At 44.3% G+C, this 24805-nt stretch overlaps 1 protein-coding gene across 1 annotated transcript; it reads right to left on the bottom strand.

Annotated features, from left to right (window-relative positions):
- Positions 1 to 334: 334 nt before the first annotated feature.
- Positions 335 to 21089, bottom strand: LOC149335484 (calcium-activated chloride channel regulator 1-like). Its single transcript, XM_089553820.1, has 13 exons — positions 20808 to 21089; positions 18702 to 18999; positions 14949 to 15055; positions 12674 to 12847; positions 11366 to 11493; positions 10575 to 10686; positions 10259 to 10486; positions 7692 to 7994; positions 5555 to 5773; positions 4511 to 4784; positions 3702 to 3875; positions 2794 to 3081; positions 335 to 1523 (listed from the first exon to the last, which is right to left on the bottom strand). Exons 1-13 carry the CDS (start codon positions 20985 to 20987, stop codon positions 517 to 519), a joined length of 3492 nt encoding a protein of 1163 aa, XP_089409946.1. The 5' UTR covers positions 20988 to 21089; the 3' UTR covers positions 335 to 516.
- Positions 21090 to 24805: the final 3716 nt, after the last annotated feature.

Below are 24805 nucleotides of genomic sequence, written 5' to 3' on the forward strand. Positions count from 1 at the left end.
AGAATGAAGTTTCTGGGAGTACGCGAGCAAATGATTTAATCGGCAAATTAAATAAACATGGACGGAATAGAATAACATCTTTTTGCAACAGTAGCAAAATTTTTACCTACTGTCATCGAAACGACAAAGAATGATGTAATTGTTTTTTCTTTAAAGGACGGTCTTCTCTCTTCTTAAGAGGTATGCTCTCATGAATTTCGATTTGTATTCCTGTTCGCCCCGAGAACTTCACAACATGTGTTTAGATAACATGGCTTAAATTCATTTATGTGAACGTAATGCAGTTTTGTTTATGCTTTGGTGATTGCTTCGTCTTTGTGTCTGTTTTAAAATAGTGTAACCCTCAGTACTGCCTTCCTGCTGAACATGAAGTTTGTAGACTCGTCAAGCTTCTCATGGGCAACTTTTTTATACAATCCCTCGGTCTCTGTTGTTAGGCTGGAAATAAATTAATTTGATTTGATTGCGTTAGGCATCAGAAAGCTATGTCTCCCCGGACGAGTTTTTATTTCCGCTCTACACATTAGTCTGCGCGCAATTCTGAACAGAAATGCGTGTTGTTCGCAGTGGCCTGCACACGAGAAAGTTGTAAATCGTTGCGTTTGACGAACTCATCCTCATTAGCATTGCGCCCACAAATGCAATCGCGATAACTGCATTGGCGCCACCAATCAAAATCCATAGCCACAGCCGGGGTTTAATCTCATTGGCCATTGGCCGTCTTGGAATTCTTTTGACAACTGCAGTCGATGTAAGAGAGGACAGACTTGTCGTTGTCGCCACATTTTCAGTTGCAATAGCCTCCGTTGGAGTCTGAACTGTTTCATCTGCCGCAATTGTGGATTCGTTTGCGGCGCTGCTATTCACGTATATAGTCGGCATGTTTGTAGCTGGTTGTGTCCCTGTTTCAGACGCCGCCATTGCGGTTTCACTTTCAGGTTTGGATGACTGTGTTGCAGTGGCGTCCGGTGTGTCTGCAAAGGTTGTTGCCGCCTCAGTTGTACCTGAAGAAACTTTCTGTGTGATTGTGGTTGCAGGTTTTGCAGTCGCTTCTATTGTTGACGCTGTTTTGGTTGCGTATGCTGAGGCGTTACTTTGTGCTGCTGTTGACTGGGTTGCGCTTGGATCTGACTTGTATGCTAAACTTGATGCCTGTAATGTCGCGGTTGTCGCTGTTCCGGGCCATTCGGTCGTGCTTGCCACGGTTGTCATAGCTTCCGTGCGTGCCGACGTCGTCACAAGGGGCGGCGTATGAGACACTAGCACAATGTTGGATATCTCGGACGCCAGTCCGTCGCTATTGTTGACGCGAGCAGCGATGTAGCCGCTCCAGTCGGTGGCGCCATCTTGTCGAAGTGCAGCGAAAATACCGGGAACCGATGTGGTGACTGCGTGTTTGGTGCCGGGTGGTAGCGGATCGAGGTTGCCCTCGACTACGTCTTCCGCTGTGATTTTAGCTTGCTTCTCGAAGTCCGAATTCAAGTGTTCATATTCTTTACTAACTCGAATTTCCACTGAAGAAGCTGTAAAATATAACAGAGTTTCATTCAAACACATTACAGAAACATCAACAGGCTATATATGTGAGAGTGTACCAAAGATTGTCGGGCGAAACTGGGCAAAAAAAGAACTATGCGGTGAGAATAATTTTTCTTCGTTAGCTCTCTACTTCCCTTCACCTCACTGCATTTTTCTTCCCCTCTCCCTCCTACTGCCGTGGTGGCTCAGTGGTTATAGCGCTCGTCTGCTGACCCGAAAGTCGCGGGTTCGATTCCGGCCGCGGCGGTTGAATTTTGATGGAGGCGAAATTCTAGAGGCCTGTGTACTGTGCGATGTCAGCGCACGTTAAAGAACCCCAGGTGGTCGAAATTTGCGGAGCCCTCCACTACGGCGTCCCTCATAGCCTGAGTCGCTTTGGGACGTTAAACCCCATAAACCGAGCCAATCCCCTTCCTCCTTTTCCTCCTACAAGGTTCATCTCGCCGCGACTACTAATGCAAAGTTGCTTTGTCTCAATGCAACACAAACTTGTTTCAATTCGTTTTGACACATAACTCATGCGATTTTAACTGACTTTCCGCGTCTACTGGCGCAGTTAACAGCGTCGCTTTTTTGATCTGCGCTTGCCGCCTGAATGGAATCTGAATGTCTAAACGCGACAAACCACTAATGTACATCGTTTAACTGTCTTTTCTGTGTACTTTTATGTATGTACAGTCTTTGTAAAAAGTAACAAGGCTGCTTGTTTTTCTTCTCAATCGTATATTAAAGATATTATGTCAACCCTCAAGCTCTAATTCTCCGTAGTAAGAAGAACCCCTGTTCTCACCTTCAAATAACTTTTTGATATTTAGGGAAGCCGTGAGGGCTCTGTTATACGAAGGAGAAGTAAACCATGGAGCCTGGTTACTTTTGACATAGACTGTACACTGCATCCCCCCCCCCCCCCCCCCCCCTTATATACTCAGTCCTGGCGGCATTTGTAAACAAATAAACTGACATAAAGGAACGAAATTACAAATGAGGTGGCGCTGTTAAGACGCCTTCATTATGCAGATTAATGCATACAATGTATGTGTGTGGTTAATTTTTATAGTTTTCAGGGATGCGTTGAAATATTCGGGGGGGGGGGGGGGGGGAGTGGGGTACGAACATCGATATCCAAGATGCTTTCCTTGCTTTGCTTGCCTGTCAAGAATGAGGGGAACTTTTCTTTACGGTGCAAGTTTTAGGATAGCTTATAGCAAGATCATATCTGCAATTTGAGGATGACGTGTTCCAATAGTTCCTCACCGTCGCCGGATGTGAGGTGGGCTCCTGGCCACGTCCAGCTCAACTTCATCAGGAGGGTTCCGTTCGGTCTTTGGCGTATTTCGGTCACGGACAGGTCCCGGATTTTTCCTGGAGGCACCTGCTTCTCTAGAATATTCTCTGTCACCTGGAATGATCCTCCTGAAGCCACCCTCTGGAACGGGCCAGCAGTTTTTCCGCCTTTCGGAATCTCTTCTACTTCTTCGGTGGTGGTGTAGACGACATTGAAGTGGTCCAATGGGTATTCGTAGTTGGCCTCGAGGTCTGATTCTGCACGGAAGTTTATTCAGGTTTATAGTTCGAACGGAAAGGACAACTTCAAGATTACCCACAATGCTGCATCATTTTAGATATTTCAACAAATACTAGCTTTAGAAGTCAATAGAAACGCGAATATCTGGCGCGTGCTTTTTTGCTGCCTTCAATTTTATTTTTCACACATGTCAACAGCTTTACACTAAACGTATTCAGAGTAAAAGAGCGTCAAGCAATATACAGTGTCATTTCACCAGGACCAGAGCACCCATACCGATTTGGAGATTGCTTAAGAAGCAGGTATTATATAAAAAGAGCAGTGAATATATCTTTTTTCAATATTGTTTATGGCGTTTGACGTCCCAAAGCGACTGACGCTATAAGGGAGGCCATAACAGGGGGCCCGGGTAATCTCGACAACCGGGTTCTTTAACGTGCACACAAATCGCAGAGTACACGAGCCTCTAGCATTTCGCCTTCATCGAAATACGCTGACTGGAGCCGGTACCGAACCCGTGTTTTTCGGGTCAGCAGCCGAGAACCATACCCATTGAGTCACTGCGGCGGCATTAAATTATACGCAGGTATTGTGGGGGCGCCCAAAATGTAAAAACTAGCACAGCTAGAGTACTCACTTGCGTCCGTAGTAGCAAATGGGGTGATGAACAAGCTGCCGGATCCAGGCTTAGCGTCTACCAGCTGAGTGTTGTTGTTGCTAGACACGTGGGCAGTGACCGTGTACCTCCCTTTTCCGACGTAGGAGGTGAAGTATCCACTGTACGTTCCATCGTTTGCCTGGTTGTCTGGATCTGCAGTGTGCCCGAGCGGAAAGAAAAAGTCAGTTCATTGAATTTATCGGAATTAAACAATGCAATCACTTCTCTCCTCGAAAGATGCGCTCAGTCTGATCTCGGGTTGACCGTTTTGCGCTCCGTTCTGAAAGCCGCCATCTACTTTGGTTTGGTTTATTGGTTTATTGGGGTTTAACTTCCCAAAGCAACTCAGGCTAATAGGGACGCCGTAGTGAAGGGCTCCGGAAATTTCGACCACCTGGGGTTCTTTAACGTGCACTGACATCGCACAGTACACGGGCCTCTAGAATTTCTCCTCCAAAGAAATTCAACCGCCGCGGCCGGGATCGAACCCGCGTCTTTTGGGTCACCAGTCGAGCGCCTTAACTACTGAGCCACCGCGGCGGGGCGCACCTACTTTTGGAGTCTTGCCGAGTGTTGTAAGCTGGCGCTGTGCTTTACATTCTGTGTAGTGGGCTAAAATTAGTACATAACCTGGAAATAAAATAAATACATTTGAAAAGCTTAACTTGACGTCATTTTTTTAGTGTCATGAAGAGCGCCTCGTCAACATATCGCAACACAGCCTGTCGTGTTCGTCTGCAGTGTCCTGGAAAGAAAAGCATGAACCCACTAAATTAATAAATTCCTACCTTGTCCGTTGTCACTGAGTCGAACCTTAACCTTGGGCGCTTGCATCGGCCTGGTGACCTCGGCAGTGACTTCCGCGTGCAGGACAATTTGCTTTCCTTTCTTCACCTCGGCCAATATGATTGCTTCATTCGCGTTTGCCACCTTCAGACTGGCCATATGACAAGAAGTCCGAATCGGCTCGTCATCCAGATCCTTGGGTTGAGACTTCACTTGTATGTTGACCTCTATTTCTTCTGAGCTAGAGCTCTCCACGTGAACCGACCACGTTCCTGCCTTTAAAAGAAATCAACGAATGAATCTATGAGCAAACAAAGTCGACCAATCAGAGCAATGACATCATGACTGGTGAGGATTCGCCCTCCCCATCCAAACATCCTTCCCACTTCGCACCCTCCTCCCGTCCTTCATTATAGTGCAGACCCTATTGACCACGCCAATGATGAACGCTTTGCCCAGACGAGGATATGTCCTCTTCTCAAAACGTTACCAAGCCCCCCCCCCCCCCCCTTTCCCCCCCTACCCACTCCACTTTCCCTTAGCAGCGTAAGCAAGCCCGTCCCTTTTTCACTTTGTGATGGTGAAGAACAATCTGTCTACCCTCTCTTTACCATTGACTCCATTCAGAGCAAAGTGATTCTAGGAATGAAAATAGACAATTGATCCATCACCGCCCTGGAGGGCGAAGAAGTTGCGGCTACCTAAAAGAATGAACAAGGCCTGAAAACAACAACAAGGCAAACTATCACTCTGCTCACTGGCCACAGGGAAAGTTATAAGAGCAATGCCATTCACACGACTATAGGGGAAGAGTGAATAACACAGAGAAATGGAGTCGAACAAAATTTTATAAACGACAGTTGTGAGCAGGAGACTGGCTGGCGGTGTGCCTGATTTTGCAGTGTTCTGACCGTAACTGCGCGTAGCTGCATTTCTTGCCTAATATTACTCCCACATTCTTGTTAGAGAAGTATGACCACACACGAGCCACTGCTTCAAACACCGGTGGCTTGAAAGGTGTTAGCTAGCTAAAAAAAAGCTCTTACCATTGCCGGGCTGGGTATAGAGATGGTCTTCATTTCATCCTTGTCTTCACTGCCGCAATCTTGGCACTTTTCCTTCTTGGGATCTACGAGCCAGGCGGTAATGGAGGGGCTGTTTGGTTTCGTGCGTTGAATGATGACCACTGTATTGTTGCCCAAACTGTCTTCCAATATAAACTCTTCCTTTAGTTCTTTAATAAAGGATTTTGCATGGTCCACGATCTGCGACAGAAACAGGAACAACTCAAAACATGAGAAACACAAACAAAAGCGCGTCATCTTGAGCAGTGGGAAGCCTGCGCGTAAACAGAAAATTTGCCTTCTGATAACTGGAATACCACCAATTTACACGATTTCGCAAGTGCAGTTTGTGGGAGAGGGTTGAAATGCTCGAACAAGTGTTGTCGTCCTTACAGGGTTGTTCATGAAGTAAGCTATTTTTTTAACGTACTGCCAGCCTCTTTCCAGGCTGTTGCAGCATTGGAGTAAAATGTGATGGTTTCAGACGCGTCACGAAAAAACATCCGCATAAAGGACGGAAATACGAACACACAAATAATCATATGCGGCATTTTCAAAACAGATGATGTAATACACTATAATGCAATATCTGTAGAGTGTGAAAAATAAGATTTCGTAAGAAGTGGTACATTCAGTGTCGGATTATAATAGTTTAAATAAACATTTAGGACAGGTTAGAAAGAAAGTTGCTCCGAGATTCAGAATTCACATTTTCTTGTAAGACATTGCATCCCCTGGTCGCCTTCGGAAGAAATGAAGAACGGAAGGTGTCATATAAAATTTATACTCTACTAACTCGTCTGAACGTTGTGTTTTGGTGTTTTGTTTATGTGAAGGAACTATTTTTAGCGTGCCCAAGTGAATCTATTTTTAGCGCACCTTTGATGAGAGTAAAGCCTAACTTGAGGCGTAAGATTCGGGCGCGATTACGAAGAGGTGCGAAACTTACTTTGATTAAGAGTTCGGTTGCAGAATAATTACGAAGATATTTGCTAAAAATAAACCTGAGTGCTTTCCGCTCAAACTGTTGCACATAAAAGCAAATGATCACCGAGTCGTTTTTAATACCTGATTTAGTGTCCTGGAAGCACACGGTGCCGTGATTCAGTTGATTTACCCCCCGCGAATTCAAGACTGCTGAAATGGTTCTGTGCTCTTGGAAATATATATTCCTGACGGAGGACTTAATGAACTGTCACACCGCCTCCCATAAAAGCTTCATTTTCTCGCTGGCGTGAACCCATATCTTACAACCCGCAGCGGTGGCTTTGTCACTGGATGCTCGGCTAGTAAACAGGAGGACCAGCGTTCAGTCCCGGCCGCGGCGACCATGTTACGAATGGGGCCAAACACGAAAGGTTCCCGCGTTCTGTGCGATGTAAGCGAACGTTAAAGACTATTGCGTCGCTCATAGCACATGTGTCGATTTGGGACGTTCAAGACCCGGTATCGCAATTGGATCTCTTGTCTTTTATCATTTTTAACTGATTTCAGATTCATAGCCTCTTTAATCGTTGCACCAATGAGCTGCCTCACTCGTGCATTGAAGGTATGACACTTGAATGGTAATCGTTCCTCTCAGAAGCTTCTATTTGTTTTTTTATGGCGAAGCAATACTACTTTCACTGTCAGCTCCTCGCGTGGCGAGGCCGCGGTAGCTACCATTGACCTTGAGCGGCGCGCCTAGCGGTGTGACGTCACAGCTGCAAGAGCAGGGCTCCAACTTGTGCCGTCGCGAGGCGAGGCCGCGCGTGGTGGCTACTGCTTAACTCCTGCGCCCGCAGCTACAGTGCTCCAGAATATTCTAGAGCAATGTACCGCAGCGCGCGGCGCGGATTGGATTGCATTGAATTGGATTAGATTGGATAAGATTAGATTAGATTGGATTGCATTGGATTGGATTGTATAACAGATGAATCGCCACAAGTCTAACCACAAGCACCACCACCAGCTACACTACCAGCTGAACCATGGCGTAGCTACGGATATGGCTTTCGCAATTACCGGGCTTAACCAAGCTAAGCCACAGCCATTTTTTTTACAGAAGCGTTTAGAAGGTAGCTGAGCGCCTGCAGCTGGTATGTAGACGCTTCACGTACGACATGGTGGCATTACGTACCGCAGTGTATCTGCCGGAAAAGTCATCCGTCTGCGTAGTGGTAGCTGCTACGAAGGCAGCCTCCATCTGATGAGCCATGCTTCCCTCGATGTCTTCGAAGGCGAATGCTTTACCTTTTGTTTCGGAGGCAAGGTCCTCGAGTTTTCCGTCGGCCTCGTCTCCCAGCGCAAATACGCTGACTTCCACCTTGGCTGCCACAATTTCCGTCTGTACATCGGCTATGTACGGACCCTCATTTTCTTCGCCGTCGCTCATCAACAGAATGATGCTGCCTTCTGGAGTCTCCTCAGTAGTGTTCAGAACCTGCGACATTGTACAGTACAGCCTGTACTCATTGTAACAGTCGGTTACATCGCCTCAACGGGGCGGAAGAAGCAACAACTACGTTTGTAGGCGGAATATTCTTTTCACAATAATCAGTCTATAGATCTTCCCGAGATGAAGGTTGTTTAAATGCCACTTTTGAGGCGTTAACCTGCACTGATGAGCTTATGGTGGCTTTGACTTATATAGACGCTTATCGCGCCCTTCTTTCGTTTATAGATGCCATTTGGAAGCAAGTAGTGCCTTTTGTAAAGAGATTGCGCAGACAAAGGAAGGGCTATAATGTATGACGGAAGCGAACAGTCACCAATACCAAAGAGCATGGCGGAATGTTTCAGCGCTCTTTGCTGTCCCTTCTTCGTGTCGCCTTCGGGCTTCTTCTTTCGCGCTGTTTCACTTATGTCGGAATGTATCGTTCCTTTATTATTTTTATTTGTGGTGTTGATCAATGGCAAGCCAATACAGTATTTTTTTACAGTGCTGAAAAATAATTGATTAGGAAGTAGAAGAAAAACAACCAAATGCCGCCAGTGGGATCCGAATTTACGAACTCCGAATTTTGAGTCCGGTGTTCTACCGACATAGCAAGGGTGACGGCTGCGTAATTTCAATCTTTCAAGGGTATATATGTTTCGCACAACGTAACCGTGCGAGAGTGTTAACCAGCGCCGCCCTCGTCCGGCAACACAGAACGCACTGCGTTCTGTGTTGCCGGGAGTATCACGTTGAACGTGATCTAAAGATTAGTTAGAACGTTAGAACGTGATTAGTTCCGGGCACCCGAACAAATTACGGGCGTGAAATGTTAAAGGGTCAGTCTACTCACCGAGATGAGTGTATAAATAATGGCATATTCTGGTAGTTGGCACCCTATAACATCAATAACGAGGGGTCTGCGCCCGGTTTAGGCAGGAATTTATATTTTATTTCGGCGTTAAAAGTCGCGTAAAAAAGCATGGTGGCGACCCCAAACGTTCATTTTGTTCAAGAAAGTGGTAGTCTTTTTTTGTAGAAGCATAAGTGAATATACTACGTACCATTTGAATGCCCCAATGTCAGAGAAACGCACGTTTTGTTCTAGTAAACTGTAGAAGGCGTACCGCTCGCTTTTTCTGTAAATCACATGAATATTTATAGTTACACGTACGCAAAACGCAGGCACATTCCCACTTTTAGTTCAGCGTATGCTAGCAGAGACAAAAAATAAACTCAGCTATAGTGGCGCCATCTGGTCGTCAGGACGGGAACCATTGCTGTAAACAAACCGACTCTCCACTTAAGCCTAGGGGCGGCAGAATCGTCACTGTAATTATTAAAATAAAGCAAATTTATCTCTTATATGTTTTCTTATAGGCGAGATGAGACGAAGCGAAAGACAGGCGCCCAATTTATGGCCAGTGAACGCACTGAAAAAGGCAGCAACAACGAGAATTCAGTCCGAAGCGAGAGGTCCGGCTTCGACGGGCGCCGCCATGTTTGTCGCCGCGCGGCGGAAATCCAGATGGTTGCCAGATGAGACTACCATCTCATACAGATGTGTTCCCACATTAATAAATTCTATTTTAAAATGTTCTACCGCACTCCTTGGCACCACAGCTGGCTAAACGGTAATTTGAGTAAAGAGCTATCGGTTGCCGCAAAGAAAATATGGTCGATAAAATTCAGTAGACTGACCCTTTAAAATACTGTTTGCCAACTAATCTTAACTCAGAATGTGTCTCCTCACTCTGAAAGAAGATTGCAGGTAATTCGTTTTCTCTTTTGTTTTTTTTTTGTGTTCTTCCGAGGTTTTCCTATTGTATTGTGCTCATTCGCAATATAGTGATCATCACAGCTGTTTCTGCCAAGTGCTTGTTAGTAGGGTGTAGGTCTCGTCAAGCCTCCTGAGTGCTTTTTGCCTGCACCCGCAGCGTTGCAACGTACGTTGTGATGTTGAAATAAATTTGATTTGATTTGTTTTAATTTGATGAGGGCGGAAGCTGTGCGAAAACCATCTTATGCTACCTACAGCGTCAGGACTGCCAGAACCGGGGAAATCGTTAAGCTGTTGTGCAGGCAAGGGATGGTAAATGAACTTGTTATGACATACATATCAAGGAAGTGAGAAGTCACAGAAACCACAGAAACCAAAAAACTAAGGAGCACCTCAAGTACAGGTCAGATGATTAGTGGAATACCCCAAGGTGGAGTAAATTTGTAATACATATGGGTGGATGTCAATGAGTAACTTGCTATCTTATTACCTCAAGAGCTGTCCGAAGGCCACAACCAATGCAGGTAGATGTGTACGTCTCGAGGTCTTCAACTGACTGCAGAAACTGGGGTCTGGTGGTGGCGTTGACTGCCATCAAGTCGTGCTGCACAAGGGCGATTGCGCTGAACACAACTATAGCGAGCCGTTGGGAGAAGTCGGGTATCTCTGCGATGTATCTGGCCGCCGCTTCCTGGAGGAATTTCAGCCGCCCGTCGTCCTCGAATAAGGAAACAAGTTAGGGTAAATGACAGAGCCACAATAGAACAAATAACAAATATTGAAGCAATATTGACGCAATTTCCTACATCCATGCTGCCGGAGACGTCGAGAACCATCACAACACGCTGGGGAAGGTCGATATGCTGAATCTCGTCGAAGGACACTTCGCTGCTCTTGGATATGTTGGGAGGCGGGGCCCTGCATTCGAGGTGAGAAACAATGCAGTAATTTTCATTTCCGGCTCAGTATTCATTAAACAATAGTGGGAACATTTTATTAATTAACTGCATTGTGATTCTGAAAACAAAGGCCCATTCTCCTCGTAAGTTTGTGAGGTCTATATACATTCCTGTCTTCCGTCCATCTTTGTGGGCGCTCTTAATCCACACTTCGTGATGACGGTAACTTGGGCTAGGTGAGGTTATGTCCAAGTCGTGCAGCTAAAGCAAACCGAGGAGGTGGCCTCGCTCAGATTGAGTTCTATAATGTGCACTCATACAAGAAAGGAAGCAACTTAAAAGATAGAACATTGAATCAAGTGGAAGTCCAGCCTACGTCAAAAGTTTCCAGTCCACAGTATTCGCACTCGATCCCACTGTAGCAGGACCACGACACGTAGCGTCTTGTGTGAGGATTGGTGCAGCTGCCTCGGTGCCCCCCCCCCCTCCTCTTTACGGTCGATGTCGGTGTGTTTTATGACGGCTAAAACCCCATTTTCTTTCCGCAAATTCGGGTCAGCCACGAAAGCCTCCTAATAAGCGACTGCGGGAGTAGCCATCCTCAGTATCATTCTCTGCCTCATGCAATCCTTCTATGGTAAGGTAAGTTCTTAAATACCATGTTTCTTATCGGACAGAATGAGATAACGCGGGCGCACTTTTTGAAGTCTTCGCTGTCACTGATGACCTCCCAGGTAGATTTCTGACTGCAGAGTGCATTTTGCTTGGTCTTTGCTTCTCTGTTGTGAGCGCGACGCCCGCTGCCGGTCCCGCAAAAGTGACTGATCTGAAAGGCAATGATGTCGAGGTTAAAATTACTTTTGGAATTGTTTATATGTTTACTTCACGGTTAACGCACTTCTGCGCTGCTCGCAATAATACAGCGGATGGTTTTCCGCGATAATAGCCACACTTCCCGGGTAACATGTATATGCAGGGAAGTGTTTGCGTTGTCCCGTTGTAATAATAAAATTGGGATTTCTGCGATATATATATGGTGTTTGTGGGATAATAACACAGTTCCTATCATACATCAGGAATCATGTTAACCAGATTAACTTTCAAGCTGGGTATTTGAGTTCTATCAACTTTCGAACTGTTCCAGTAGAGCACCTTGTAAATTTTTTTTACAGGGAAAGTTGAGCTATTGCATTCTCTTTTCCCCAAATAATTAGGGAGTTTCCTTAACTGATAACAATAATATAGTATTTGAACCTAACGTATTTCTCGAAATACGACAAAAGTCCGTGCGATTATAAAAAGGATAGACCTGCTCATATAATAAAGTAGCGACAGGCTTCAATCTGTGTGTTTTACTGATCGACGAAACACAGTTGAAAAGTGATGGACGAAGAAAAGCACACGGCTACGCGAGCACTCACGCCAAGTTCTTTTCTTTGCCTTGCATTTTCTGCGGTGTTTCTCTGACTATTAGCTACCAACCTCCCTAGACATCCATATTTCCCTACTGATCGTGACCACACCTTTAGTGTTAAGCCTTATTCGGTCATTCTTCACATAGTTACACATTACAGGCTGTGAAACTGAAATGCTACTCTGCATCAGTTCAGCTGCGTTTAATCATTCTCGACTCGCTCGACAGTCGGAGTTACAGTTTGCAGGAGCAAACTTTGATGCCTTTGCACGTCTAGTACAAATGTGGCTTCATTAACTGTGCTCTTATCCTAGTGGTTTCGCTTTTTGGCCCTATCCTGCTGGCAACCTAGAGGATGAATAGAGTAGTAAGATTAAAATAAAGACCTGTGGTACTGAGGCAGGTGTTTTCGCTGACATATTTTTCACCTCTGCAAGCCTAGAAAGCCAATTCGCATTGAAGCGCACTCACGTCATGATTAATTGGTCCCAACACTGAAACTAATCGAGCATAAACATTTAGGTCGTTCAAGGCCGTTGTGCTGGGCTTCTATGGTAAGCGGCAACACAGAGCCATGTGCATAAATACTTACATTGCGCTGGTAAGGCATGAACATGATGGACGACTCGTAGGTATATTTATTTCCGGGGTTGATCTCTACAGAGCAGTTCACTAAATGACATCCAGGTGCTGTTATTGTGCATGGCTTCCCGTCTGGCATGGTTGACCTAAAGACCATATTCTTCACGCAAGAATTAAGCCTAACCTGGCACCACAAAGAAAAAAGACAGGTAGAAAGAAAAAAGTTTAAGTATTTCTCTTTTCTTGCCATCTTGCTTAGCAACACCAATAATGCGTGTTGCATTACCAATCGCAGCGAGTGCAATTGCAACGAATAAAACATGGCCAAGTACAAACAGATCTGTTGCACCTTCCGTGAACATGAGATTACTCTGCTGGGCGTTTAAGACCGTTAGCAAGTGATAAAAACAGGCTTGTTGAGCTAGAATAGGGTTTCTTTCTCGGCATAACATTGTCAGCAGTAGTGCATTAGATACAGTTGATTGGCAGGCTCGTTACGCGAAAATTGAATAGCTCCGGTTATTTATTGAGAGAGTTGTAGCCCACGGCAATTGATATCCTTATCAGTTTTAGGGTGTTTCGAAACAGCTATTATCGCTCCGCACAGCTCAAGTTATTCTAAGCTGCACACGTCTGAAGCACAAACAGCTCGACCAGAAAGAGCGCTAGACACGGATACCAGCGAGTGTCAGAGGTCGGCGCGCCTAGAAATTTTGAGCCTAGAACAGCTGTATCCATTGCTTTTATACTTTTAGCGCCACCTCGTAGGTGTCCAAAAAAGCTTTTTTACTTTTGTTTTAGTGGTATTCATCAGGTGGCAGCACATACACATACCTAGAACGAAGTGTTCCGCTCACGCCCACTGCGCTCGTATTGCAAACGGTTCTGGCGCACTCTCCAGCCGGTAAATCATGAGTAGTAAATAAGCTGTTATTTTTCACTCACGTGTCCCTAAATGTTCTCTTTAAGTAGATTTTTTCTTCCCTTGCCTTACTGATTCCTCAAAAAGTTGTGCAACGTGTAGTTAGCAACTTTTAACTATTTATTTCGTGTGTGTTTTATATTTTCATACATTTTTATCTCAGGTCTTGCTGGACAAAAACAAAAAAGTGAGAACACGACCCACATGCAACGTTTGTATGTGCCTCTTTGTGCACTTTGCTTCCTACGTTTTCAAAACGGAAAAAAAGCCTGTTGCAGGCACGCCTATGTCTGTTGTCCAAATGTCGACAGCATGGGCTGTAGTGTGAATATTTATTGACTATTTTGTCATATAAAGCAGGATTTTATATGTTTCCTCATTTATTGTTTCTATGCCTACACCAAGTTCATATCAAATGATGAGAATGCTTTTTTTTTCTGAAGCTGCTGTCTTTCAGAGGTCAGTGGGACATGCCCACTCTTCCAGATGCTTTCATAGGGCAATGGGACACATAAGTTCCACTTTTTCCCGTGAACCGTTAAGGGTAGTGCGCTCAGCATTTGTACATGTCATAAGAAACTAATAGGCATTACTACGCCACTGTTAATATGAGCGTGAATTGCACACAGCATTTTGTTCCACAACGGGTTAATGTCTGGAGTAATGATAATATGCTGCTTCGCTGTGACAAGGCTCCTTCCTTTTTTACCATTTTATTTTCGTGGTCCATAATTTACGTATAAGCGCCCGTAGCCACCATATGGGCCGATTTGTATAGCATTCGGTCAGCTTTCGTTGGGTACATAAATCGACTAGTCTCGTTTCTCCCCTCCTGTTACCCAGTGCTTAGGCAGAAAATAGAGCGCAAACGATGTTCACAAGGAAAGTGTAGGTGCAGTTTCCTCGAAAAACACCTTGAGTTTTGAGGCAGCTATGCAATATTGTAGCATACTTACGTTAACATGTTTATGAGAATGCTCTAACCTACCGATGCATAGCTAAATCTGGCTTATAAAATTTGTCCTGCGCTTGCACTGAGTAGTTAAGATTGGTATGAAAAACCAATGGGGTGCGGTTTTGACAATAAATGACAGAAAGCAAGAGAAGTATCGAGGACGAACCTGCGGATATATTGTTTGTTATTTCTCATTTACACAATATGATAAAAAAATTGCCTTCAACAATAAGTTCTCGTTGAAAAAATGTCCTTGTCCGGAATTTCTAGGTATGTAGCGATTGTAGCTACATACCTACGAATTCCAATCAAATGTAAACCATAGCGTTAGTTTCTTGGTTTTCAAAATCTACTTGGACGGCGTTTGGCTAGACGCCTAATTCTAATGATAAATTTTTTTGCGCTCACTATGCCGCCGGTGCAGTCAATGAGAGGGTATTCTTTGTCATCCTGGCTGCCGTACTCGTCGAACACGCCGTACCGGTAGTGGGCCCACTCATGCACGAACACGTACGCTGGAAGAAAGAAACAACAGAAATACGAACGCAGCGTTGTGCACTTCCCAAAGTTTTTCTATCATCTGTAGAATTCGCAAGATTTTTGTGAACACCATGCAGACTATCGAACGGAGTGGGCATTCAAGAAATGTTCTCTCGTCATTTTCCACACACATTATCGTAAACAGGCAGAAGACAGAGTTGCATACGCCATTAACAGAAGGTCATACGTTGCACTGTGTATATTTATTTGATCTAAAAAAATTGCCAGTGGCTTAGCTCGGCTATGCCAGGCGAGAGCAAGCGCAATGACAAGGCAAGCGGTGTGACGTCATACTAAACGGTAACGGTGGCTCCGCGGCTCCGCGGCGAGGCGCGCGGTGTGGCGTCACGACAGATGGAGCGGCGAGCGCGCGGCGTCCGCCAACTGCGGCGGTTGCTAGGCAACGGCTCAAGGTCGGTCGCTGCGCCTCCTCGGATCACCGCCGCGGCGAAATCTCAAGTTCGTGGCCAATGTAGCTTTTGCTACAACATGAAACTGCTATTCATGCGTTGATAGCGTCGAGTCAGGTGTCCATGCGTCCTATAGAAAGACTGCAACGCGAACGCTAGGTTTGGTTTGGTTTATTAGGGTTTAACGTCCCAAAGCGACTCAGGCGATGAGGGACGCCGTAGTGAAGGGCTCCGGAAATTTCGACCACCTGGGGTTCTTTAACGTGCACTGACATCGCACAGTACACGGGCCTGTAGAATTTCGCCTCCAATGAAATTCAGCCGCCGCGGCCGGGATCGAACCCACGTCTTTCGGGCCAGCAGCCGAGTGCCATAATCACTGAGCCACCGCGGCGGGGTGAATCGTGATGTGTGTACTTAGGAAGCGTAACGTTCTGTCGTATTGAAGCATCATAACCAAAACCCACATCTCTTTTCCTAAATATGTACAGTGCTTATTCCCATATCGAACGCAGTTTTTTTTTTATAAAATCATCGAATAATTGAGGGGTGCAATTAACATGTGAGTTAAATATTAAGAAAAAAAAAATTGAAAGCGGAAAAAATGGGAAAGAAAGGAGGATGGTGGAATAGCACAAAGTTCGGAATGGTTGATATTCAAAATAAAGCAAAACGGATTCTTGGCACATTTTGCGTCCTCGACAGAACAGTCAACCACTTTTGTAGTAAACACAGACAGCGCAACTAGTGAAAACGAATTGCACAAATACAGTTCACTCGAGCGCTACTCGGAGCTCTTCCAGCACAGCGAAGCCCAGCCGCAAAAAAATTGATGAATCTTTAATAAAGCAGGCCATGGAGAAAAATATTTTGTGACTATGGCGTGGTTCATGTGGCTTTCGGATTCTTTGCGGAACACTTTTTTTTGGTCCTATAGAACAGGATATAATGCAATGGTCTTGAAATTCCAGAGTTGGCGATTTAATTTTACTTCGCTGTTGTTTGACGCTGAAAAAAAAAAAGGCGCCTGCAAGCGTTCACTGTTTATTTTATTTTTTTTTTTATTCTCAGAAACTTCCTATAAGAGGGAGAATGATGTTGTTAGCATTTCTGGGCACAAATTTAAGGTTGCGTTCAGAAGCAACCCATACTGAGGGGTCGGTGGCTTTTATACTCAGGAAAATGTCGGCTGTTAAGTCTTTTCCTGACTTTTCACGCATTAGTGCCCACTGTGAATCTATTCTTATATTAGGGGTGAGCGAATATTCGAAATTTTTGAGTAGCTAATCTAATATCCTTCTATTCATTAACCGAAAAAACAAATAGTGCACATTAAAATTATTTCGATGTGGTTTAATTTTATTTAAGGGGGCTTAACGTCCCAAAGCGACTCAGGCTATGAGGGACGCCGTAGTGAAGGGCTCCGGAAATTTCGACGATCGAGGCGAAATTCTAGAGACCCGTGTACTGTGCGATGTCACTGCCCGTTAAAGAACCCCAGGTGCGAAAAATTATTTCCAATATATGGAATCCGTTGTCCGATTGGGATGCTTGGGTCAAAGTTCTAATAGGGCTCGTCGTAGCTTATTCCAACACTGTTTCAAAAGCTGCCCCACTCCTGCGTCGCACAGCATCCTGCCGAAATCGCTCTGTGCGATGGATGTATGCATGGAAGGTAGAAGCGCCCCCCTTGAAGCAGCGAGGTGGCAGTTGCCAGCACGGTCGGCTTTTTTTCTTTATATCTCGGTCTATAGATTCGCCATTTTCTTCAACTGCAATTTTTAATCCTGCACTTCTAAGCTTATGTCACCTTTCTGCTGCTGAGCCACCAATCTTGCAATCGCAGGCGAAATTTTAGAGGCCTGTGTATTGTGCGATGTCAGTGCACGTTAAAGAGCCCCAGGTGGTCGAAATTTCCGGAGCCCTCCACTACGGCGTCTCTCATAGCCTGAGTCCCTTTGGGACGTTAAACCCCATAAACCAAACCAATCTTGCAATCGCTTTTGCTAACTGCATTACACCGAGGTGCTTTTCTGAAACGACAGTTGTGCACACCAGTGGCCATTTCGAAAATATAAATAACTGTAGACCCATTTCAGTCCTCCTTTTGTTTTATAAACCACGTGAATATTGGATAAAAATCAGAGTGAGTTATTGGAGAAAAGAAAAATAGTCATAAACGATAAGTTTGAATTTTGCTAGTAGTCACCTGAAATCGCTCTCCTTAATATACAATAAAAATAATTAGCCGTACTGATAGCAAACAATAAATAGCCAGATTTTCTTAGATAAAAAAAAACAACATATTTAATGAACGTATTATGAAATTCGAGGAGTTGCATGAATTTTTATACGAAGTTATCTGCCTGGTCGCATGAAATATACTTCTCTGAATGGCTAATAATCACAGTTCGAACAATTTATATATGGTGTTCTACAAGAACGCAATTTAGGTGCGTTGTTTTTATTCTCTAAAAACGATATAATAGAAATGTATTGAACCCCTCATGTAACTACTAATAAGAATTTTTAATCAATCCAAATTCAGTTTAAATTTCGAAAATCGTACAGTACTTCTAATACACCTATGAATTTAAACATATATCCAGAATTCTGTTTGCTAGAGAAAATAATAAGACCAAGCAGTTGACATAAATAACCCTTAGCCATTTAAGCGTGGAACTAAATTCGAAATGATTACGAATTGAGGTGTTCTGGTCCGTTTAGAAATAATGCTGTAACCTAGCTCCTTTCCTGTCTCTGCGATTAACTTGCTGTTTACCGGAGAAAGTATATTACCTTTCTGTTGTCGTCTAAACTGACTCTGTTCTTCAGTATTTTGCAGCGCACTTTTGAATCATGCCTTGGTTTTTATCACTGCGCAAATATACATTTTCTACAACTCTGAGCAGTGAGTGTATCGATTGTCTGGGCTCAGTTAGCCAGTGTAAACCTGCCCTTTTCACTTGCATCCAAGACTGCGTTGCCTGAGTAAAAAATATCAGATTGATTCGAAGCAGACTGCCCGCCAGAAGAATGGGGTGCTTTTATGAGCACAGAAAAAGAAATTGCCCTTTTCAACAGCCAACGTAAAGGGCGCGTTCATTACTCTAGTGCGCTAGTTACGCGAATAAATGGGGTATAACTGATGTGCGACTGAACGTAGAGTCCTGTTTATCTTATAACAGCGCCTCATGGAAAGGGCCCGTACCTGGATTAGTATACTTGGCTGTCGTTGATGCGTTGAGCTCGGCGAAAAATTCAGGAGGTATCTGAATGAAATCTCCTGGCTGCCCACAGGGCCTCAATTGCCTCGTGAAAGGTCTGTCCTCTTGAGCAGATCCTGGGAGTTCGACCCGGACGTCGCTCTTCTCGAACAAGCTCCGAGATACGCGTCGTGCGCCGGTCCTCTCGGGCCACGTTTTCGGGAAGGCGATGGTCACGTGCTTGAAGAACACGCGCCCGTAGGTGGCTCGGTGTAGAAACTCAGAAGACGATCGGAGCAGTGCCTGTGCGTCACATTACACTGTCAATTATCTCGGTAGTTAGCGGTTTTATTTATGTTGTTGAATAGTAACAATAAAAACTTCGTTACCAATGATGGATACAAAATGAATCGTGATCGCCAATGTAAATGCTTAGTGTTGGATAATGTTATCTAACGCCCCAAAGCGGCTAAGACTGTGAGGGACGCCGTAGTGGACGACTCCGGAAAATTTCGACCACCTGAGATTCTTAACGTGTGTGCACTGACATCGCACAGTACACGGGCCCCTAGCATTACGCCTTCATCGAAATGCGACCGCCGTGGCTGGGTGCGCACCCGCGAATTTCGGGTCAGCATCTGAGCACCAAAACTACTGACCCACGGCGGAGTCTTGGCCCTCTAAGAATTTTCTAGTAAGACCACTTGCACTAAATTTTAATAGCCCATTGCAGCAAAAAGAATAAAACCTTGATAACGAAGAAATGTTCAGTTCACTTCAAGGTAAAGTGTGCAAAGCAAAGTGGGTCATAAACACAACTGTCAAATATTCACAATGAAAGCAATATCTCCACGTATCTTTTTAAGAAGTAGGCATTTTCGACAAATTTTAACACTGTCGGAGTAAAGACAGTGCCAGTGTAAAAAATTTCCGGGTATACTTTCAAAATCTTTTATGCTCATCTGGAAGGCTTGCTTGTGAGAAAATATTCTGCACATCTATTAGAGTGCGTGATAAATGGTGACATGGATTAGTATTGTAAGCACCGACTGGAAAACAATTCATAAAACACGTATAATTGTTTGCACCACGGCAGGGTTGGTTACTCTAGATCAGCTGAGTGTTTGTGGCCATCTGCAGTTATTTCAAGGCCACACTCGAATTTGATGTTGTGCTGTGGAGGTAAAATCAAGTTGTGCCTACGAATTCTATGAATAGACTGCGGATTAAAGTCGCGATAGGAACCCAGAGAGCCGTTTTTACTTAAAATAGTGCGGAAGATTTTGATTTTTTTTTTGCTGGGAGAAAAGGAGCATACAGTGACGTCACGGGTTTCGATAGAATACGATTTGGGAGTAAAGAAAGATAAAGACAGTCCGAATCGCACGTACGATGTTCGTGTCCTGCGTTACCACAAAACCAAATGAGCGAAATAATCTCAATACTCCGTAGCAATTATTTTCCATGTTTAGCATGGTGGCGCATGCCAAAAACCACGTGTGTTCATCGCACGCACATAGCAAAGTCCTGCTGCATGTCTTCTAAATGTTGCCTATAACAAGCGTTCTCGCACATATAAAGTGGTAATAAAACACCGATAACCTTATGTATATATGCATAATCTACAGGCAAATAAAGCGTCCACAAGACTGCACATCACCCCTAGACCTTTTGCGTGTAGTTTATATATCTACAGGACGATGCTAAAGAGGCGAAGGCGTTTTGCATCTTGCGTAGATACTGTCTGGTTCCCCAACAAAATACGGTCGCCGACATAACTTCAAGGAGTACATTAAGCTCGGCGCGCATCGAACACTCATGACCTCAATCACACGAACACGGGATTTGTTTCCTCTAAGAGCTGCAACTGGAGAGATGTCAACAGTTTGATTTATAGAGTTAACGTGCATTCTCGTGTCAAGCCAGCTAGATACACCCTTCATACAATTAATACTCTTGAAAGGCACTTCATATTCCACTCATATGTAAAAAGCGGTGCCTAAGCACTAAACTTTATGTACACAAAGCGCAACTCACGTGACCACGTTGCGCATTTCTGATGACGTAAGTGACGCGGAAGTCGAAGATGGAGCTGAGGTCATGATACGTACTTTTATGTTCTCGACGATCGATTCATTGTAGGGAACGTCCTTGTGGATGGAGATCAAGAGGTCTTTGTAGCCGCCATCGGCAGTGTCGATCTCCAGTGACACCACGTTCATCAGCAGGTAGAGGAGCACGGTTACTACGGGCAACCACCTGCTCATTTTAACCCTGTACACGGCGAACATATAGAAAAGGATTTGAATAATGTTTCGTAACAAATCGCAAACAGGGCAACAGAAATAATCATTCAGATGGATGTGCCTTACATATTTCTCCTGCACAAGATAAACAGATCTCCTGTATTAAAATAATAGTTCGAGTAATAAATTCATCAATATCGCTTATGAATACGTCTGTGTATTCGTAAGCACATAACCACATTACCACAAAGAGGATATTTCCTGCATAGAAGAGAAAAATATTATTCAGTGAACCATTTCCTTTCGGAAACGTGGCTTTCATAGTTTGAACACAAAGTGTTTGCTCGTAAAAATAAAGAAGTCGAATATCATCATCCTTCAGCATATCGCTATGGTGGTTCTGCAGTGCTCATATCGAACTCCATATCACGTGGCTTATCTCAACTAATGGCAGTTCTTGTTGGTGTTTCTCAGGCTAACAATTTAAGTCCTCTTTTTTGACACTACTGTATACTTCTTTCAAGTAATAATTGTGACCTGATTGTAAAAATAATTTTTGTCCAGAAACATTTACTCGACTGCTGCTGAAGTAATGCCAGCGGAAACTAACCTAACTTTCTTTTATCCTTAACACAAGCAACTTGTCTCTGTCTCTCATGTGTACTTAGAAAACCACATAAACCTCCATCTTATTCTGTGAAGTTCCTCTATTCACTTCTCAATTTTAACCTGTACTGCAAGGAATTATTACCAAGAAGCGGCATTTGACGTGCGGGTGCTTGTTGGAAGGCTCTATTTTCACCTAAATATTCTTCAGCAACTTTGTTAGCCATCCGTTGAGAGTCATCTCAAATACTGTTTGTTTCGGCGCACCAGATACCACACCTATCTGTCGCCATGTCATCGTCAAAAGCAACCAATTCGAATAATTCGCTTTAGCGCATACTCCGCCGCCTGTGCTCTTATCTCCCACAGACTCCATATTTGGCCTGTCATGTGTTCACTATCAGATAAATTAGGATTGTTGCTTCTTCGTGCCCGTCGCAATAGCGTTACCCGTCCCACGGCCGCTTGATGCAAAGCGCAAAGCGGCCGTGCCCGTCCTATCTGCGACATTATACGTGTAATGGTAGTAACAATCGGTTTTGTGAAGAACGCATTTTGCAATTTCAGAAAATGAAAAGTTATTAGGAATACAATCTATTTTGTTACGTTACTTATGAAGTGCTGATTCATGCTATATTGCACAAGTGCTGAGTAATGTGTCATGACTATAACTAAGCGTCATGACTAGCCTACTTGTAGAGTGCTGAGTCATGATATGTTGTAGAAGTAAAGCGCCCAGTCATGCTATGTGGCGGAAGTCATTAGTAATGACTACACATGTTTTACACAAACTATATACACCGCACATTACGTTACTTGTAAAGCGTTGTCATGATACATTGCAGAATGCTTATGAGTCATGATTATGACTATACATAATGCATACTTTGTACAAACTGTATAAACCTCACATTCATCATCATCATCATCATCATCAGCCTGACTACACCCACTGCAGGGCAAAGGCCTCTCCCATGTCTCTCCAATTAACCCTGTCCTTTGTCAGTTGCCGCCACTGTATCCCCGCAAACTTCTTAATCTCATCCGCCCACCTAACTTTCTGCCGTACCCTGCTACGTTTGCTTTCTCTTGGAATCCACTCCGTTACCCTTAAGGACCAGCGGTTATCTTGCCTTCGCATTACATGCCCTGCCCAAGCCCATTTCTTCCTCTTGATTTCAACTAAGATGTCATTAACCCGCGTTTGTTCCCTCACCCACTCCGCCCTCTTCCGATCTCTTAACGTTACACCTATCATTTTCCTTTCCATAGCTCGCTGCGTTGTTCTTAACTTAAGCTGAACCCTCTTTGTTAGCCTCCACGTTTCTGCCCCATAGGTGAGTACCGGTAGGATACAGCTGTTGTATACTTTTCTCTTCAGGGATATTGGTAAGCTACCATTCATGATCTGAGAGAACCTGCCATACGCGCTCCACCCCATTCTTATTCTTCTAGTTATTTCCCTCTCATGATCCGGATCTGCGGTCACTACCTGCCCTAAGTAGATATATTCTCTTGCTACTTCCAGCACCTCGCTACCAATTGCGAACTGCTGTTCCCTTGCTAGGCTGTTGAACATTACTTTGGTTTTCTCCATGTTAATTCTTAGCCCCACCGTTCTGCTCTGCCTGTCTGATTGAACATGCTTTGCAGTTCTTGTCCTGAGTGGCTTAGCAAGGCAATGTCATCAGCGAATCGCAAATTACTCAGGTATTCTCCATTAACTCTTATCCCCAACTGCTCCCATTCCAGTCCCCGGAATACCTCCTGTAAGCAGGCAGTGAAGAGCATTGGCGAGATCGTGTCTCCCTGCCTGACACCTTTCCGTATTGGAATTTTATTGCTGACTTTATGGAGAACTATAGTAGCTGTGCAATCGTTATAAATATCTTCCTCACATTACGGTACTTGTAAAGTGCTGGGTCATCATATGTTGTGCAAACACTCCGAGTCATGTCTACGAGTCGTGATTTTCACATGTCATAGTACCTTAAGTTTCTTCATTCGTGTATGTACATGTTCGCTTACAAGTTCTATGACATCGTACTTCGGCGTTCTGACATCCTCGGAATTTCGTGCTATTGCGCCGAATGGCGGATGCCGGCTTTTATACTACTGGGGAATACAGTACTTGCCCATTAATATATAAAATGAATGAAAGGATATTTTAAAAGACATACTTCAAATTAAAGTAAAAACATGAGCGAAAGAACGAGCAAAATGTAATATTCCACTCACCTTTCAACAGTTGTTGCTCGAAAAATATATCTAGACACATTAAATCGACGAAATTAAAAATGGCAACCACAGGTGAGTAGAACCTTTTCTGGCAATGCTTCTGCGGCATAAATGCTTCTATACTGCAATGTAAATGTTCAGTATAGGCTTGACGGACGTTGACCGGTAAAGTGCGCACTGTCGCACTGAGCAATACAACGCGGCATTTATTGTTCACCGCATGGACGATGCTCCACTATGAGCTGAAACGTGTCCGCACACAAAGAGTGGAACCGCAAAGAAGAAGGATAAGAAAGCGGAACCAACTAAGCCATTGAGAGCCCAGATAACCGTCCCAGATAACCGCCTACTCACGGCCTAAAGCCGTGAGTATTCAACTCTGCAACATCAGCTTGAGTTACTGATACCGGTTCAGCCGCGGCTTCTCCCCGTTCTATCGGCCCATACGGGAACCACTTATGTGAAAATACTGAACAATGCCACCATTGCTGGCTTGACAAAGGTACAGTAATACATTTTTTTTTCAAGCTGGGAAGCAATGAGAAGTCCAGGTAGATAAAAAATTTGAGATGAAATTAGGCATAGGTGTGTCGGTTGTTATATGAGTTGTGCTGCTAAAGTACCCTCCAAATTTAAGAAGTGTTGAAAGTTTTACGCTGCAAAATTTATCATGACAACATGGGACATCGTACCACACCATACGTTACTATGTCTGGCCTAGCCTACATTTCAAGCTTTATAGGACCATCCATCATCTGTTGCGCGGCAACCTTCTTCGTTAAAATCCCTATACGCTGTTCTCCTGCATCGATGCGTCCACACGGACCTAATTAGAAATCCATAGAACATTCAGTACAAGGTTCATCTCACGTTCCAGAGCAATCTAAAGTCGGTGGCTTGGTTGAAAATGGGCTTATGGTTGAGGAGGTGACGAAGACAATAAACAGAGCCATCCCGTTGTTAACTTTTTTCTCTTCTTTCCGAATTTAATACAACTGGATACTGTTCAGTAAAGCCTT

Source organism: Amblyomma mixtum, chromosome 7, assembly GCF_055824585.1.
Source record: "Amblyomma mixtum isolate Tamu chromosome 7, ASM5582458v1, whole genome shotgun sequence".
NCBI lineage: Eukaryota > Metazoa > Arthropoda > Arachnida > Ixodida > Ixodidae > Amblyomma > Amblyomma mixtum.